The following is an 18,047-nucleotide window of genomic DNA, read 5'->3' on the forward strand; positions in this document are numbered from 1 at the left end:
ATGATTTCATTATAAATACTTATCACAACCAATGTTAAGGTGCCAAGGAGAGGTCACAGAACACTTCATGTGAAGAGATGTATACTTGGCTTTCCTAAGTAGGTAAGAGATGACTTAACTCACTCTTGTCTCACGAAAATGGGGGAGGGAACATTTACAGAGTGGGGACAGGCAAGGCTCTTGCAATCCTAGGAGCACATATCATGTGTGCAGGGTATACAAATGGCTTATGGCTAGTCAGTGTGTACCTCCATAAAAGAAGCTAATTCACCTGCTTAGACAAGTCTTCAGAACTAGCTAGGAAGCAACTGAGCTGAGCATTTAGATGTATGAGACTTCTTTTTTGCCTCTTGGCTCTTTTCTGAGTTCTCCCTAATTGGTTGCAGTCATGGGAAAACAAGCACTTCCAAGTACAATTGTGACTACAGTAACTAAATGCTCTCACTGTCCTATAATGCAGGTCACTCGGGGAACATTAGCTCTCTGGATGAGGTTGCCACCATGGAGAATTTATAGAGAAAAGCAATGTGTTTAATTAAGTGGCTGTTGAAAATACCCACCAGGACAAATGGATTCTGGCAACAGAGGTGCTTTTGTTACTGCCAGAGTCCTGCCACAGGTCATTAAGATCTTGATAGATTTGAGGCACATTTCGACTTCGTTGGTTTCACCCAAAGAGGAGGCAAGTCTTCTGGGGCTTCAGTTACTGTGAAGACCCAGAGATTTGGAGACAGGGCCCGTGGAGGAGTCTATCAGAATTAAATTAAGTGGGTTCTGGGCCATACTATGTAAAGCTCAACATCAAAGCATTGCATCTCATCAAAGCACTGGCTACACAGTGCTCACAGTGAGAGGGGCTATGTAATAGAAAGTGAGTACAAAGATAGGGGACGAAATTATTTTGGTTGAATTAATATGGAACTGTTATGTGGACTTGGGACTCAGAAGGGCAGTGTCTTAGGGTTTCTGTTGTTGGGATGAAACACCAAGACTAATATGCAAGCGGGGGGAGGAAAGTGTTTATTCTGCTTACACTTTCATGATGCTACTCACCATCAAAGGAGGTCAGGACAGGAACTCAAACAGGGCAGAAACCCTGGGGGAGGAGCTGAGGAAGAGTCCATGGAGGGGTACTGCTTATTGGATTGCTCATGATTTGCTCAACCTACTTATAAAACCACCCAGGGTCACCAGTTCAGGGATGGCACCCCCACAATGAACTGGGCCCTTCCATCAATCACTGATTTTTAAAAAAAATGCCCCATGGGCTAGTCCACAGCCCAGTCTTATGGAGACATTTTCTCAATTGAGATTCCCTTCTCTTTCAGATGACTACAGTTTGCATGAAGTTGACATAAGTCTAGCCAGCACAGACAGCAAAAGTCTGGATTAATGCAAGGAAAGGAAACCAGGTAAGCACAATAACAAGGCCAAAGCACAGCATCAGGAATTTCAGAAGACATGAAAACTGATGGAATTTCTAAAGGTCAGACAATGGTAAATAGGGTTGGAGTGAGGATCTGACTCGCTGACTTCCAGAGCACAAGAGAAGCAGTAAGAGCCCATGGCAGCTCACGGATAAAGAGCAAAAGATTGATAGAGGCAGATGCTTCTCAGATTTAGTGTGTATATGCATCCTGTAAAAATCAAAGTTGAGGTTTAGCTCTGGGGCGAGGCCCGAGAGTCAGCATTGCTATCACGCTTCAGGTGATGCGTGTGCCACTGACCTCCTGACCACAGATTTGGCAATAGGCACCTAAAGTGCACTGAGTATACAGAAAATGAATGGAGATCAGCAGAGGCAGCAGCTTAGCATGTTAATGAAACAGGCATAGCCTTCGTATCCTTTAGTTTCTTGTAATTATAAAGGATTAGAAATTGACAATTTCCAGTTTTCTGGTCTTTTCCCCCTTTTAATTATTGTTAGCTGTATTTTCCATTACGGAGCTGTTTTGTAATCCTTATAACATAATTAGACTGTGACAAGATGGAAGTGTGGCTGGCTTTGGTCCATCAGCATCACTCACCATCTCCTCCAGGCATTTGACTATTTTAGCTGTTTCTGAGCGAAGACTAAATAAAGTCAAATGAACAGCCCACAGAGAGCATGGTCTGCGGAGGGAAAGAGGAAGGTTTCTAATCCTCTGACCCTCTTCCCTGCAAACAAAAGCCAATCGACAAAGAAGCCAGACAGGAGCACAAAGATCTTTAACCAATTTAAACCATAGCAATCTCTGTGTCAGGGGAGTGAGAAATTACAAAAGGCCCCAGGAGCACTGTAATGGAAAGACAACAGGCTGGGAGAAAGGAGTCACCAAGTCAGGCTCTCCTCTGACCTTCAATAAGTGGCTGCCTTTGGACAGGTCATTCAATCTCTACATTTCTTCATCCATAAAATAAAGCCAGCAGCTTGCATGGTCCTGCCCTTGAAGGCTACTTGAGGAAAGCGGGTGAGAAAGACTTCACATACACTGCAGCTCTGTGCATGGGTGTGGCCCAGAGTCAACTGTTGAGAAAATTGGGCACCAGCTCCCTTGTTCTCAGATCCCTGTCTCCCTACCTTTGTTTGTTTATTTAAAATTCTTTGGTTTTGTCCTGTGTGCGTGTGTGTGTGTGTGTGTGTGTGTGTGTGTGTGTGTGTGTGTGTAGGAGATCAGAAGTTGGTTACCTGGGAGTTCTTGGATTTGAATTCATGGTGCAAGGCTTTGCAGCAAGTACCTTACCTATCAAGCCATCTCAATTGCTCTGCCTCTGTTTTATTTAAGTATTTGGGGAAAACAGTCTGAGAAAACAGTCAGAGATGATCTGCACTCTTCCACTTATCTCACCAAAGCCTAAAAACAGAATTTTCATTATTTCAGTCATGCTCTACGGGAGGAGCCATGATGGACTCTTGAGATGTTACATATAAAAGAAGTGGTCCCCATCCATCCTGTAGCTTGAAAGCAAACCCAACGTACACATGGAGAGTATTTTGGCCCAACTCATGGCAGAATGATCCTTAACTTTGCTGCCATAACTCTAGGTGTCTTGGTTAGGGTTTTATTACTGTGAAGAGACACCATGACCATGGCAACTCTAATAAAGAAAAACATATTACTGGGGCTGGTTTACAGTTCTGAGATTTAGTCCATTATTGGTGTGGCAAGAAATACAGTGGTGTGCAAGAAGACATGGTGCTGGGGGAGTGGAGGTTTCTACATTTTGATCAGCAGGAAGCAGAAGGACACTGAGATACAAGGGACAGATTTAAGCTTTTAGGACCTCAAAGCACAATCCCAGTGACACTTCCTCCAACAAGGACACACCTACTGAAACAAGGCTCCTCCTGATAGTGCCACTCACACTCTATGGGCCAAGCGTAGAGACACAGGAGTCTCTGGGGGCCGTACTTATTATTTATTAGTGGACACTAGGGTCCCCCTCTGATCCTGGGCTTCTCACCTTACACAGGTGCATACTGTTACTGTGAAGCATTCACAAGGAAGAACACTTTAAAACGCTGTAGAAATGCTCTTAATTGCTTTTATCAAATAGCATGATGCTTCAATGTCTTTCCAGACAAAGTCTTTCTCCACCAGAATCTTTGACTGAGTGCTTTGGTTTTAAAGAACAATAATAAGCAGTTAATTTTGTGTTGTATGCCACTGGTGGCTTGAAAAGAAATGGTTAAATAAAATCTAAAACAAAACAACAAAGCAAACCAACCAAACAAAAAACCCAGTAACTTTCAAAACTACATGATATCTCAGAACAATACAGGAAAGATGCTGAGATCAGTGGCATTTAGAGGTCATCAACACTGCCTGGATTATAACTTTTCAGTGGCAAATGTAAAGACAGTATGTACATTTTAAGTATTCAGTTAAACACAATTATTAAAGTATAGCCATCTTTAGCAAAAAAACATGAAGTATGGCTAGACTAATATACTACAAAAACTTAACAGTGGGTGTGTTTCCTTCATGAGATTAAATTTTCTAATAGACTGAACAACATACGGAACCAAATGCATTCATTAGCTTAGACAAAAGATTGGTCCAGGTATAGCACTGCACACCTGTCATTCCATTTCTTTGAAAGTGGGGGCAAAAGCATTAAAATAAAGTCAGCAGTTCTCCTGTCTTTATTTTCCTACAACAATACTAGTGCTATTATTTCTTCACTCTTATCCTTGGCTACATATGAGTCCCTGTTGCAAACACACGGAAATGTACAAAGGAAACCTCACCATGTTTGTACAGTTGCTGCGACAAGAACTAAAATGTAGGACCCACACCCAAGTCTTCTGTTCCACTTTCAATCATTCAGTTCTGACAGCAGAGGTGCGGTTTAACCGCACATGTGTTCTACTCTCTGTGTGACAGACACAGGGACTTCATGAGATTTCACATACTAATCATTCCAAAGTCCTGAGATAGAAACTGGGTTGGGTGGGGGCAAAGCAGGTAAAAAAAAACATACTCTGAATGTTTTCACTGATGTGAAGAGAAAGAATCGCTTGGGCCCTGCCACTGTTAGCGGGCCTTCTCACTCCTCCACTAACAGTGAAGGGTGGGAACAGTGCCTTCCAATCTTGTGTACAGAGGGAGGAGCCCATCTACTCTGCTCCTCATGTCACTGGAGACATAAACACCTGAAGCACACTGGACGGAAGAGATTCCACTGCCATCGAACCACACTGTCTGCCACTCCACAGGATGTCAAGTTGTTCATGGTGTTGGCTTAATGGGACTCTTCTAAAAGGATGCATACAGGTTTTTAAAATGTCCTTTCTTAGAAGGGCCAAGAAGGAGAAGGAGAAGAGGGAGAAATGTTGAAATAAACATCATGTTTTCTTTATAACTGTGTAGCCATAAAAATCCCCTTTAAAAAGAGTGGCTCTGAGCCTGCATCCTAACAGTCTGCCTCAAGTACTTGGGATATTTTAGCAAACTGGACTCTAAGTGCAGTTTATGGCCCCCTTCACCAACCCATCCTCCCAGCTTCTCTGGGCATTGTCTACCTTCGCTTCCCAAATGCCTTCAAGCCATTTTTCTAGCATTACTGAATACTATATTTATATCAGTTTAGATTATCATGAGACTCAGCAGAACTAATATGGAAGACAGCTTTACTAACATGTTTTTATTACCTTTGCTTTATATGGAAGCCTTTCTACAAGAAACAGCCGAGAAAGGCTCACTCCCTATACTGAAGAGTGTTTAAATCCATATGTTAGAATGACCTAGTCAACCCTTTCTTTGTGGATACCCCATAATCCCCCCTTTTCCCTCAGAATTGTCCTTAATTCTGTAGATGATTAACAACAATCCTTGCAGAAAGATTGAGTAGGGCTGTAAGCCTGCTTTCTCCAGTGTTTCTTACAGAATGTTTCTTCAATATAGTAAGACTATATTGCTTTTTAAACCAACAGTGACCCAATCAATTCATCATTTTTCTAGGATCAAACCAAGAGTCACTGATGACTTTTCTTAGAAGCGGTGAAGTGCAAAGATCCACAAAGCCCAGCTCGGTCAGGTATCAGTTTCTCCTCTCAATTCCAAATGCATCCTTCAATAAAAGCCCTGGGATAAACAATGCTCTTCCTCTCCTCTGCAGTGGTGACATGTTAATCTTCAGTGATACTGGGCACAGCAGGCTATTACAGGGTACAGGAGAAAGGTGTCTTACCTTTCAGCATAGTCAAGATAGGAGAGAACCAGGTAAAACTGTCTCAGCTACAAGCCCAGAACAGGCCCTGCAAACACCCAGCTTCCATCTTCAAAACATTTCTAAAATTTTTGTATGCAAACTTTTCCATTCACTACCAGAAAGGGAAACCTCCATCAATTGAATGGCTGATTAGTACTTCATTAGTTTTTAAATGTTATCATAATGTTAATGCTATAGTCAGGGCCCGCATGAGTTTTCTATCTGCACTGTTAACAGGTTTTCCATCCCTGCCTCAAGTTTAGACAGTCTACAAAGTGATGGACTATGAAATTAAGTTATGGTCTTGTCTATGGTGTTTTCCAATTTTGCAAATATTGGTGTGAATATTGTTGTGAGGCTTACTTTAAGCTCTCTGGGATCCGTGTGCTTATCTTCCCTAACCAAAGCCAACATCATTTTATGTGTCAAACAAGGGCTCTCCCTTTGAATGAAGGACGGAGAAGGAGAATGAATCATAGATTTGTCCAAATGAATTAGTGAGAAGTTCAAGTCATAGGCTTTCCTTTTCATAAGTGGTAACTCAGAAGTAATAGAGATGGACAGGATATAAATGAACGAAGGAGAAAGAGGAAGAATGATGGAGACGAGAAGAAGCAAAATCAGGAGGAGGAACAGAGAAGCAGAGGAGCTGGAACAGAGGAGGAAAGAAAGAAGAGCAGAGGAGGAGTAGCAGAGGACCACAGGAGGAGTAGCGGAGGACCACAGGAGGAGTAGCGGAGGACCACAGGAGGAGGAGCAGAGGACCACAGGAGGAGGAGCTGAGGACCACAGGAGGAGGAGCTGAGGACCACAGGAGTAGGAGCTGAGAACCACAGGAGGAGGAGCAGAGGAGGAGGGAGACAATTCATGAAGAATTTTACAGTAACATTTCATTTTGTCCTTTCAAAATCACTTCAGTCTCATTACATAAATAAAGACACAAAGAATAAAGAATAACAGCAAAAATGTCAATTTTGAAGCTTCTTTTCATGCAGGTTTGGGAAGATGTTTGAAAGAATAATATAAAATGTAAATCAGTCAGGTCTGATTCTCTTTCCTGCTTGTTGGGGACTCCATTTTGACAGCCTGGATGGTTAAGTCTTCCAGATTTCCTTCTGGAAACTCAGCATTAGAAACTTTCCTGCACCAAAGGAAAACTACACATTTCACCCTACCGAAAGGATTGCTAGGTTACTGGAACTCAGATCCACTCCCCAGCTTAAAAACAGTCTTCATTGAACCCATCTAGAAACAAGGTGAGTGTTCTAAAGAAACTTCCACACAACACTATGGGTTCTGTAGTAGACATGCATCCTCTTTTACCCTTTAATATGTATCACAGAGTGTGTGAAAGGTCACAAGCAGTGCAATTTCTAAGATGGGCAGAGAGGTAATTGTTGCTGTGGTAGTATGCCCAGGAGAAGCTCTTTCTGCTAAGGGAAGCCTTAGGGTAATGAATTGTGTGACATGAGCAATAAAGGTCATATGCTCTTGTTATGTTCGCTTGGTTCTTATCCAAACTTTCCCTCCGCGGTGACCCCCTTTTTCCTATTCTAGCTGATTTCCCTAGTATCACAGTCCATACTCTACAAAGAAGGCAGGCTATATAGTAGACTGTGTGTGTACCTTTTTCACCCCCCTGCTCTGCACCTAGAAGGATGTAAAGTGTAGTTACAGGGAGCAGAGTTGTGATGGAGAAAGATCAGTGCTGGACACCTAGGAAGCTTCTCTCATTATTCTTGAACACAGTGACACAGACCTGAGCTATGGCTGCAGTGGCTGGGTGGAAGGAACAGTCCAGAAAGACAGAGTCAAATTCATCCACTCAGCCAGCTAAGGAAAAATCAATCCCTTGTTGGAAACGTCAAGAAATCACCATATACCGTACCCAGGGGAGCTTCTATGACGTGCTCTTCTCCTTTGCTGTTCCAGTAATGTCATCTATGTCCACTTCCCTTCACCCAGACACATACTTACTCTGTCAGGAGCCAGAAGCCTTGAACCTTCTCCCCCGAAGTCTGTGCTATGTGACCTTTCAAGTCTTCCACAGCAGTCTCAATGGCCCCCGGCTGAAGGGGAGAAGAAATCATTTCACTTAGAGAAGACCTAACACACACTGTACTTAGGATTAGTAAGAATGGACACACCTCCTCCCCAACATCCTCCAGGAGAGTAAAGGCGGTTCTTCATTTGCATATTCTGGTCACTGCCAGGCAAAGAACATGGTCTTGAACTCTGTTTTACTGTTAGCTCTTTTGTCCTGGCTAAAAGAATTCCAGGTCCTATCTTTACAAATCCTTTCACACTAAAATCAAAATAGCCATTTTTAGAATAACACTCCTTCCAGAGAAATAAGTTTATTGGAAAGTTGCATATATATATATATATATATATATATATATATATATATATATATAATGTTGGTAAAAGGCAAAAAGTAGCTTCCTGACCTTCAGTGTTGCTGACTCAGTATCTCAACTATCTCGGCCCTCCTCTCTCTCTCTCTCTCTCTCTCTCTCTCTCTCTCTCTCTCTCTCTCAGTTTCATACGTTTTGCAGAACAAGTGTTCCTACAATTGAGCTAATTCTATGCAGAAACTGGTTGACATATATATTTTAGTAAGGTCATGCCTTCTCTAGTTTGATTCTTAAACTTCAGTGTATATAAGACCCATGTTGAAATATTTCTAAGATGTATCATATTCAGTTTCTGATTCAGTTAGCATGGTTTGGGACTTAAGACTGCATTTCTACCATGTGATAGTGTTGGTATGAAGACTGTTCTTGAGAAAATATACTTCATTTACTTATACTCATGACAACCAATACTCTCTAAGCAGTTATTCTCAATGTTTTACTATATATCAGAATCATAAGGCAGCTTCAAAAAAATCCTAACCCAAGTTACATACAAGTCAATTATATCACAAACGCAGTGGATAGGTACATAAGTACATCTGGAATTTTTAAAGATACAGACTCTTCTATAGGGGAATCTGGACAAGAAAAGAGTGACAGTGCCTCAGATGAACTATGTGTAAATGGTGCAGAGGTTGAGCTTTTTCCCCTACCGGCTCCCTGGTTTGTTCTGTCCAGCCCAAGCCATCTACAAAATGACAGTATCCCTAAAATAAAGTGAGTGGCAAGAGTTGTCAATAATTAGCTCTGCTTTCATGACAAACCCTTTAGAGCCACTCTAAGGATCATAATGTGTTCTATATCTCTTAAGGAAAATGTGACAATAACTTTTATAGTCCAAGACCCTGATTCCATCATTTTAGCTACTTATCTCTTTAGTTGGAGAGTCAGTCACTGGACTCAATGATTTTCCCTGTGTCATTGTCTGCGGCTGGTTGAAGACTAGTCAGAAAGCTAATATTGGCACTCCATGTTTGCTAGAGGCCATGTGTCATAAAATCAGCAACTTCTGAGGTTTCAGTCAAAATGCCTAGCACCTGTGGCCAGACAAATCTATGCTGATGTCACACATTTCCAGTGACACTGCAGGCAGACAGTCTACCCCAGAGGGAAATTCCTATAGTCTCCTAGCTATTCTCAGTTCTCTTAAGCTTATTTCTGTGTGAAGCATTTTGACTCTCCAAAGCCCACTTTTCAAAGTCTTCTGAAGTATAGTGTGCTCTTTGATGAGTCAACATTGGTATTTCTCAAACAATTTCTTTACATAATTTTAGCTTCACAAATATAACTCACTTGTGAAACTAATACTTTTCAGAAAAAAAAGCAGATAGAATTGGAGAGTGCTTAAATAACTCTAAAATAAGTGTTTTGTTGAATGTTTTTATGTCAAGAAGTCTCCCAAAATATGTGAAGATAAATACAATAATGTATAAAAATTTAAAGCTTATGGTATTTTCTATACCAAAAGCAATTGCCAAATCATTCTACCAAAATGAAAAATAAGCTATATTTTATCCAGGTATGCTTCTGTGAAGTTATACTTCAGAAATTCTTTTACATATGCAAAATGGCATGGATGAAGGACTCTGCAGCCTTGTTTGTAGACAGCAATAAATGGGCATCAAGAAACAGATGCTGACCAAGAGGGTGCTGTAATATGGAATAAGTTTGGATAATCTAATATAACATAAGCTTACAAGTAATGAAGTATATTGATAAATAAAAAAAATAAAACAGGAAAGGGTTAGGTAGGCCCCCTTCCTTATAGAGAACTGTGTTGAGTAAATGCATTCTTGTTTGGTGACACATAATTAAAGTAACTATAAAAAGGTCTATGAAAAATATTGATGTTGGTTTTCTTGGACAGGAAAACATGAGATGGAAATGGAACATCATCATCAATAGAAGCAACTGATGCTTCCCTCCTATCCACCTCTTCAAAAGCTAAACACCAAAAGTGTGTTCTTTATGGAATACTTTGATGCTCTCTACAACTCTGTCCATGTTCTCACTGATTTTTTTTTAAATATAAACATTGTCTGGGCTCCTTGAGAACATAGAGCTGTACTTCCGGCCCTTTTAGTATTGTTAGTTAATTGATATTTTTTACTGTTTTAAAATAAATAAATTTGAATCTGATAATTTAAAATAAAAATTTAAAAATACATGAGTACTAAGGTCTAATCTCAGTCATTCTTACAGCACAGAATCTAGAGTCTGTGGTAAGTTGTCTTGGCATTCTTCATTAGTTGATTCATTTGTTAGATTGTTCTGATATTCATTACTGTAACTGAACTATTGAGAAGTACCTTGAGGTGCTGTATATTAACTAGTAACAAACATTGAATAACGAAAGGCTTTACTTTCATTCTCATTCTTGATGATATTAAATTAAAGGAAAATAGTCATACTAGAATTCAAGGGTCAAATGCTTAGTGAAATCAAGAACTTAGCTCTGAGAATGCATTCTAAGACAAACGGGAAACTATGATCAAGTGCATCACCTCACACAACATAATAACTCTACTGTCCCTCCCATATTAGCCCTGAGTAGTTCCAGGCAAAGCAGACCTTCGTGGGAAATTCCAGACTTGCCTATCTGTTCCCTTCCATTTCCTTCATCTAGACAAGTCCACAGCCAGTGCTGCCTCAAACAATACCCTTGATTTTGTCAATGGTTTCCATGCAATAAGCTCACTATCTCACAAAAAGAAGCAGCTGTTTCGGAAGGATTAATCTTAGAGACTCTGGCCCTCAGGCTTCTTCTGTAGCTACTGTGATGCCTAGATAGAACCCGTTTTGCAATGAACACATTATTAATAAAATTAGCTCGAAATCAGCCATAATATGTAAAGGCTGAGCAAATTTTTATGTCCTTGAAAAAAATGATGAAAATTCATCTTATCACAGCATTCCTGTGGTTTTTCTCTCACAAAAGAATAAATCATCTTTATGACAGTCCTGAAGGAGTTTCAATACAATGGAAGCTGAACAACCTCTTGCCCAGTGAGATGTTTATTTTCTAAACTAAATGGAAGCTCACACAGGCAATAACAATAAAACTAATAAATGTATTTGTTCCTAATGTGAGGGCAAGTCACTAGGAACCATCTAGCAAGAGAAGAGGAAAAGAGAGAGAGTATGAAAGCCAAATTAGTGTCATGGAAGCAATGACATCTCACTACACAATGGGAAGTCCTGAACCTGCTTATTAAAGTCTCGCTGCTCACAATAGAACACAGGCTATAAAAAGGCCATGGGGAACCATTAATTAAATATTAAAAGATCAAATAGTTTTAGTCCCATTAGTTTGTATGTAATTTACATTCTCTAGTATAAATTTAGAGATAATTCTCCATCTCGAATAGCTTTCAACTTTCTGATAAGGTATCTGCAAATACAGAGCCCTACAGGGAGTTTAAAAATATCTTTCTCCATGTGGGCTAAGCATTGTTCTTTTCATAAAAAGTTGCTTTTGAACATCAGTCTCCATAACTAAGATGATTATCATAATATACCTCAAGTTATTAGCCTTGAGGGATACTTTTGTTCAGAGAAGGCATGAGGCCCTTTTTAGATTTGTCTAAGCAATAATAGCAGATACACTAAAACAAGAGAAAAAGGTTGCAAATGGATGGAGAGAAAGTGTTTTAGACTTTCATTTGGGTGACCTTTTATTCAGGTCCCAAGGTCACGGGTAGTTAGTGGCAGTATCAGGACTCCTGCATTGCAAGTATACTTCCTAGGCCTGGCATGATCCTCAGGATGCTGGCTAACCATGGACAAGTAACACTTCCTCCATGTACCTTAGGAAGTTGACTGGCTATTTCTCAGGTTTCACTTTCTCTGAGCAAAATGCTCCCAAACTATGTCAGAAAGGCATAATTTTTATAAATAATGATAATGACCAGCAAACCACAAAGAGAGTTTAAGAGATCAACTTATTTTATGATCTGGTACTTAGACATGGGATATATTTGATATTATGATGCTAAAATTTTCACTTATTTGTCAAGATTTTCTAATTCCATGCCAGTCATTTCTTTGTAAATCCCTCTTGAAACTCATAGCATTCTTCCCCTTGTATCCTTGGGTATCACTTCCTGGCACCTGAAAAACTGTGCTATGTTATCACAGAAAGCAAATGAATACCTTTCATTTCCAGATCAGTAACATGAACAGAAAATATTATCAATATCCAGCTAAAGTTAAACACATTGTAGTAGATATCCTCGTTATGAGATGCTGTGTTGCTAATAAAAAATGATGTCACAGAATCGTGTAGCCATGTGAAACAACATTTAGCATAGAAACTCTAATTGCGTACAGAAATTTTATATATGAAAAACAAAACAAAAATCCATCGACAAGTGTGTACAAGCCCATGTAATTCACATTTTAGTTAATATTGAACTGTGATATTACAGTGACTTTTATGTTGTATGTCTATATTTTCTAATTTTTTATCAACAAACTACTTCTAGGGTGATAATCCTAAAGTTTTCTAATAAAACCCTTCAGCAACAAATTCTGCCACTTGCTCCCTCAGTGCTCTTCGCAATTTGCAATGCATAGACTTTAAATTCTCAGTCTGGAATATGTTGATTTGTCTGTGATTATGGCATGAAATCATAATACTATAAATAGGTAACTAGGAAACTAGTTCTAGCCCTAGGTTTTCTGGTTTGTACACTCTTGGGGAAAGTCAAATCTCACTCACTATTATGTTACCAAGAAAGAGTAACTTGAGCAACAATCGCACATCAGTATTGGCAGAGCACTTACAGAAATGCAGAATCCAATTTGTTCGCCAGCTGGACCATGACATCTGAGATCTCACTTCAGATCTAAGAAGTCATCACGTTACGTTGACTCTCACACATCTGAAACTTCAAGTGTTGTGATCTTACTTAATTATTCCTTGAGAAAGTCAACTAGCCTCCTCTTCACTGCCACAGACCCTTCTGTCAACAGTTACATCTCACCCTAGAGATCGTGGTGAGGTCATAGGCACCTTGCTGCCATTTTTATGACTATTTATAGAATTGTGAATGTAAGCAAAAATAAGAGAGAGGAAGTACTGAAAGTAACAATGTTTGAAATGTTTATAGATGTGTCATACACTATGAATATTGACAAAGTTAGCTCTTTTAGAGCTCTATACAAAGCTTGTGTTTTATTTATACTTTCTAGGTGAAGAAATCGAGACTCACATATCCATACATTCTCTCATTGATTTTTAAAAATGTTTATGGGACAATGTTCATCCCACAATAGGAATGTATATAGGGTAATCAAACAAAAATCTCTGTGCTAAGTGTGGGTTGCTTCCTACTGAACTTTTGATTAGGTGTTTCCCTGAGACCCACAAAACAATATGGGTTACTGACATTATTATTGGTCACCCACCAAAAATTGATAGTAAGGCTATTTATTGCTAAAGGCATCATACACTTTGGCCATGGGACATGATTCTGTATTGGATCAAGCCAATCAACAGCTCAGCACTCTCAAAGCCCTGTCCCTAGCTGAGGAGAGACAGTCTTCTTCAGCAATGTGGCCCATGGTTGCCCATGCCCCTTTGTATGTTACTCTACACCATAGATATATACAGGCTGCATTAACCAAACTCAATGGATTATAAAAATAGAAGAAAATGAAGAAAGAGGATAAAGAGAAGGAGAGGAGGAGAAAGAGGACATGACATGTTATGGAGTATCTATTTTGGAGGATTTAGAGGGAGTGTCAGAGAGATGATATAATCTAAATATTCATTATATTGTGTATGAAATTACAAAAGAATAAATTAAGAAACTTGTAAACTGTGACTGCTTGTATTATTTAAATTTGGGTCCCTGCATGTAAGATACTGAGGAACCTTGCCCCTAATTGGTTCTGATAAATAAATAAAGATGCTGGCAGCCAATTACTGGGCAGTGCAGGTAGAGGTAGGGACATAGAATTTCATGGGCTTGGGCCCAGGGAGGAAGACAAGAGAGGAGAAAGAATTTTAGCCATGCTGGGAGAAGAGGAGGGAAGATGCCACACCTGAGAAGATTCTGGACAGAGATTTTAGATACATTGTAGGAGCCAGAGTATAGTAGCCCAAGAGAGCTTCACCATGGGCCCAGGGCAACCAAGATGGAATATAGGATTTAGTAAGTACTAACTTAGGAATATTGGAGGGAGGTTCATTAGCCAGGTGGTGGTTAGGAAGTGGCCCAGTCATTAAGCTGATAAAGCCATATCAAAATATAAAGGCTGTATGTGTCCTTCATTTGGGAACCCAGAACACTGGGGGTGTGGTATCAAGGAAGGTGCAGTCACCAGGATCAATTTGACTATTTACTTGGGTACTACTATAATAAGCTAATCAGCATTAAAAGGCAATGGATTGTTTCTCACAACTGCATCTTCATTTTTCTCACACTTGTTCTTGCACACTTATTTCACACTCATATTTACACAACATTCTGTCCTCTATCTGCTATTTGAAAGGGAAGAGGGTGTCTTTCATCCTCAAGGCCACAAAGCACCACGACAGTGACTTAATTCTGTTTAAGACAGTTGTTTTTAGAAGCTCCTGAGAACTTGGGTTTGTTTTCTATAGGTCTGATGAAGAAGATACCATCATGTAAAGATTTATATAAATTGTACCTTTTATCTAGGAGGAACAGTGGATGTGCTGCACCTAGCTGAAGCTCTTGCACTATGTGGATCAGTTGACCTCATTCTCTTGACACATGTTCACTTTTTAAAAAAAAATGTTTATTTATATTTGGCATATATGAGCATTTTGCCTGCATGTAAATGCACCATGTGAGTGCCTGCTGCCTGAGGAAGCTTGAAGAAGATGCCAAATCCCCCAGAACTTGAGTTGTAAGTAGCTATGAGCCATCATGAGGGTGTTGGGAAGCAACCCTGGATCTTCTGCAAAAGCAACAAGTGCTTTTAACTATGAAATAATCTCTCCAGCCTCCTGTGTATTTACTTATAAGACAAAGGTAGTATGGTCTCTCCTGCCTGCTTCACTGTGTTGCACAGGGCCATGGTTCTTAAACAGAAGCTGTAAATATCTAATGACACATGTAATAGCTTTGTGACTGTGTCAGTTCATCTAAACAGGAACTATATGGTTTAGCTTTCCCTGTATGTTTCCAAATGGGAGTTAGGCACAGAGAAATTAATTTCAAAAGGCAAACATGAAACCAATTGTTTTACTTGCTGAAGGTTAATTCAAGTTACTATGTACTACAGCACAGTTAAGGAAATTGCTGCTCTGGCTCAGTTGCTGGCAAGGAGAAGCAAAATACCAACATCTCCTTTCATTACAGTTTTAGTTCATCCCTAAGATTATCCTATCCCCAGTTCATTGGCAAAAGCACTAGCTTCTAAAAGTGACTTGCCATTAAGATTATGGTGGTAGAAATCAGTTTTTCTTTATGAGTTCTACTTGTCAAGAGGAACTTATGTTATCTGTGTCAAGAGGTGCTATGTTATCTGTGTTTTTCCATGATGATATTCCCTGGTCCCACTGTAGATAGCCAACTGGTCAACCTCTGCCACCTTCAGGACTACCATTAGAAGCAAAGCAAAAATCTATACCTAGACTGTTCATTCTGCATTCATAATTGGAGCAACTCCAATCACCAGGCCCTTATTCTGAAGCACAGCTTTGTACATTCCCATCAAGCATTGCTTCATCCATATCTAGATCATAAAACTCCAAAGGCTGCTTACATTTCCTTTGCAGTTCCATCTCCACTTAGCTTTGCATATTCAATAAAGTTCATATATTTTGGAAAACAGACCATATGCTTGACATATGCAAAAAAACTCACGCAAACACAGATAACATAGCACCTACCAAAGTGCCTTGCACATAAGAGTCTACGTGATGTTTAAACACACACATATGCATACACACTCACACATTCAGTTGCTTTCGTCTGAACTTTATCTTAAATGAAAATATATATTTAAAGTCACTAAACCAGGATTCATTCAGGGTTGTAAATAACCTCAAATTCTTAACCTCTACTTATTTATGATATTGGGCTGGAAAAATACATTTTAAAGAGCCAGAAAAGTGAAACACAATCAGAGAACCTGAGCATGATCTCCAGAAACCACACACACACACACACACACACACACACACACACACACAAATAACACAGGAACTATATGAACTATATGGACTAGCTTTCCCTGTATGTTTCCAAATGGGAGTTATGCACAGAGAAATTAATTTCAAAAGACAAACATGAAACCAATTGTTTTACTTGCTGAAGATCAATTCAAGTCACTATGCACTACAGCACAGTTAAGGAAATTGCTGCCCTGGCACAAAAATAACTCCAGCACTCTTGTTGTGAGGTAGGATGAGGAGATGAGAGAATTGGTCAGAAGCTTTCAAGATAGCTAGTGTGGTATATGCACCATAGTAGACAAACCTGACAAGAAAGTTCATGTCTCAATAAAGTGGAAGGTGAGAATAAACTTCCAAATGTTTTCCTCTGCCCTGATATACAAAAACATTCCCACATGTGAAAGAAATGAAGAGAAACAGAGACAGAGAGACAGAGACACACAGAAAGACAAGTTTGTTTTTCAACTGTATTTTCATGGTTCACATCCCATATTTTTCCTCCAATAGGTTATGGCTATTGTGTTAATAAGAACTTTGGAGGATTGCAAAAGCAATTATAAAAAACAACCAACAAAGAAGTAATAAATCCATCAAGTACTTTCTACTTGATCCAAATGCTAGAAATTTATTATAGTAGCCTTTTACACCAGTATGTAAGCCTTGTCCATTTTCTTTCCTGGATCCAATGCTCATGTAAGAGCTCTGAGTCCCACACTGCAACTGCAGACAGAGTTTTAATGTCAAACCTTTGCTCCCATGGTAAAACCAGCATCCTAGCATCCATCCTGAGATTCAGATCAGCCTCAGCAACACATTCTACTTAACAGTCTGTGTCTTTCTAAAACAATAAGTTTATAGCTTTACCTTCTAGCTACTATATTACATGTTCTCTAGACATTAATCATTGATTCTTTGAAACCAGATTTTGCATCACTGCAGGAGAGAAACCAAAACATATAAAGGCCACAGGAACTGTATCTCCTTGATGCTGTCTGAGAGATAAAAGTTGATGGGTCTGGCTTGTCTTAAGTTTACAACCGTCATCCATACAATGGGAGTAAAGACAACTACATGAGAATTATGTTATGGTGAATATTAAAAGAGGTTTATGAGATGTGCAACTCTTGGCAAAATGCAGTACAGAGAAGGTGGTAAGATTTCAAAAGAAATTTTGAATAGAATTGAAATTATGATTTTACCCGTGTAACAAAGTACTTCCGTGAAACATAGGGCTGGTGATAAGGATTGGGGTACAGTGTCGCTTTAGTCATACTCTGCTGTCTTGAAATCCTCCTAGGTCCTGGGTCCTTGCCCAAATTCTCCTTTTTTGTGGACAAGTGGTCATTCTCAGAGGGTTGGTCCTCTTCCTCTTGCTTAAGAGACACGGGCTGGAAACCTTCAAAGCTCCCAATTGTTGACATTTTTTCAGCCTAAAACAATGAAATAATCTTTTCATTAAATGATAAAGCATCCCACCTATATCCCAGCTATGGAAAAACAGGTTACAAGAAGCAGAAGTTCTTCCCAAAATGGAAACAGTCCCACTTCAATTGGACAGAGGCACCAGTGGGATAGTGCAGAAGCACCATCACCTAAATTCAGAGGCTTTACTAGGGGAGAGAAGTAGAGACTCTCAGGACTGAGAAAATGAGGCTGTGAACCACTCCATTTCCTCAACATTAAGACCAGAACATAAACTGAACATAGGAAATGTAGCATGAAATCACTTCCAGGTAATTCATCTTAGTCATTTCCTGGCACTTTTGTCTAAAACTCTACCTACC

At 39.6% G+C, this 18,047-nt stretch overlaps 1 protein-coding gene across 1 annotated transcript in view; it reads right to left on the reverse strand.

Annotated features, from left to right (window-relative positions):
• Tprg1 (tumor protein p63 regulated 1) overlaps positions 1 to 17,684 on the reverse strand; it is a 113,664-nt gene extending 95,980 nt beyond the window's left edge. Inside the window, exons 1-2 of the mRNA XM_052158817.1 lie at positions 17,463 to 17,684; positions 7,672 to 7,763 (exon numbers count right to left, since the gene is read on the reverse strand). Of these exons, the coding sequence (XP_052014777.1) occupies positions 7,672 to 7,763; positions 17,463 to 17,684 (314 nt within the window). The remainder of the gene's footprint in view (positions 1 to 7,671; positions 7,764 to 17,462) is intronic.
• Positions 17,685 to 18,047: the final 363 nt, after the last annotated feature.

The sequence above is a fragment of the Apodemus sylvaticus genome, chromosome 15 (assembly GCF_947179515.1).
Source record: "Apodemus sylvaticus chromosome 15, mApoSyl1.1, whole genome shotgun sequence".
Taxonomy (NCBI): domain Eukaryota; kingdom Metazoa; phylum Chordata; class Mammalia; order Rodentia; family Muridae; genus Apodemus; species Apodemus sylvaticus.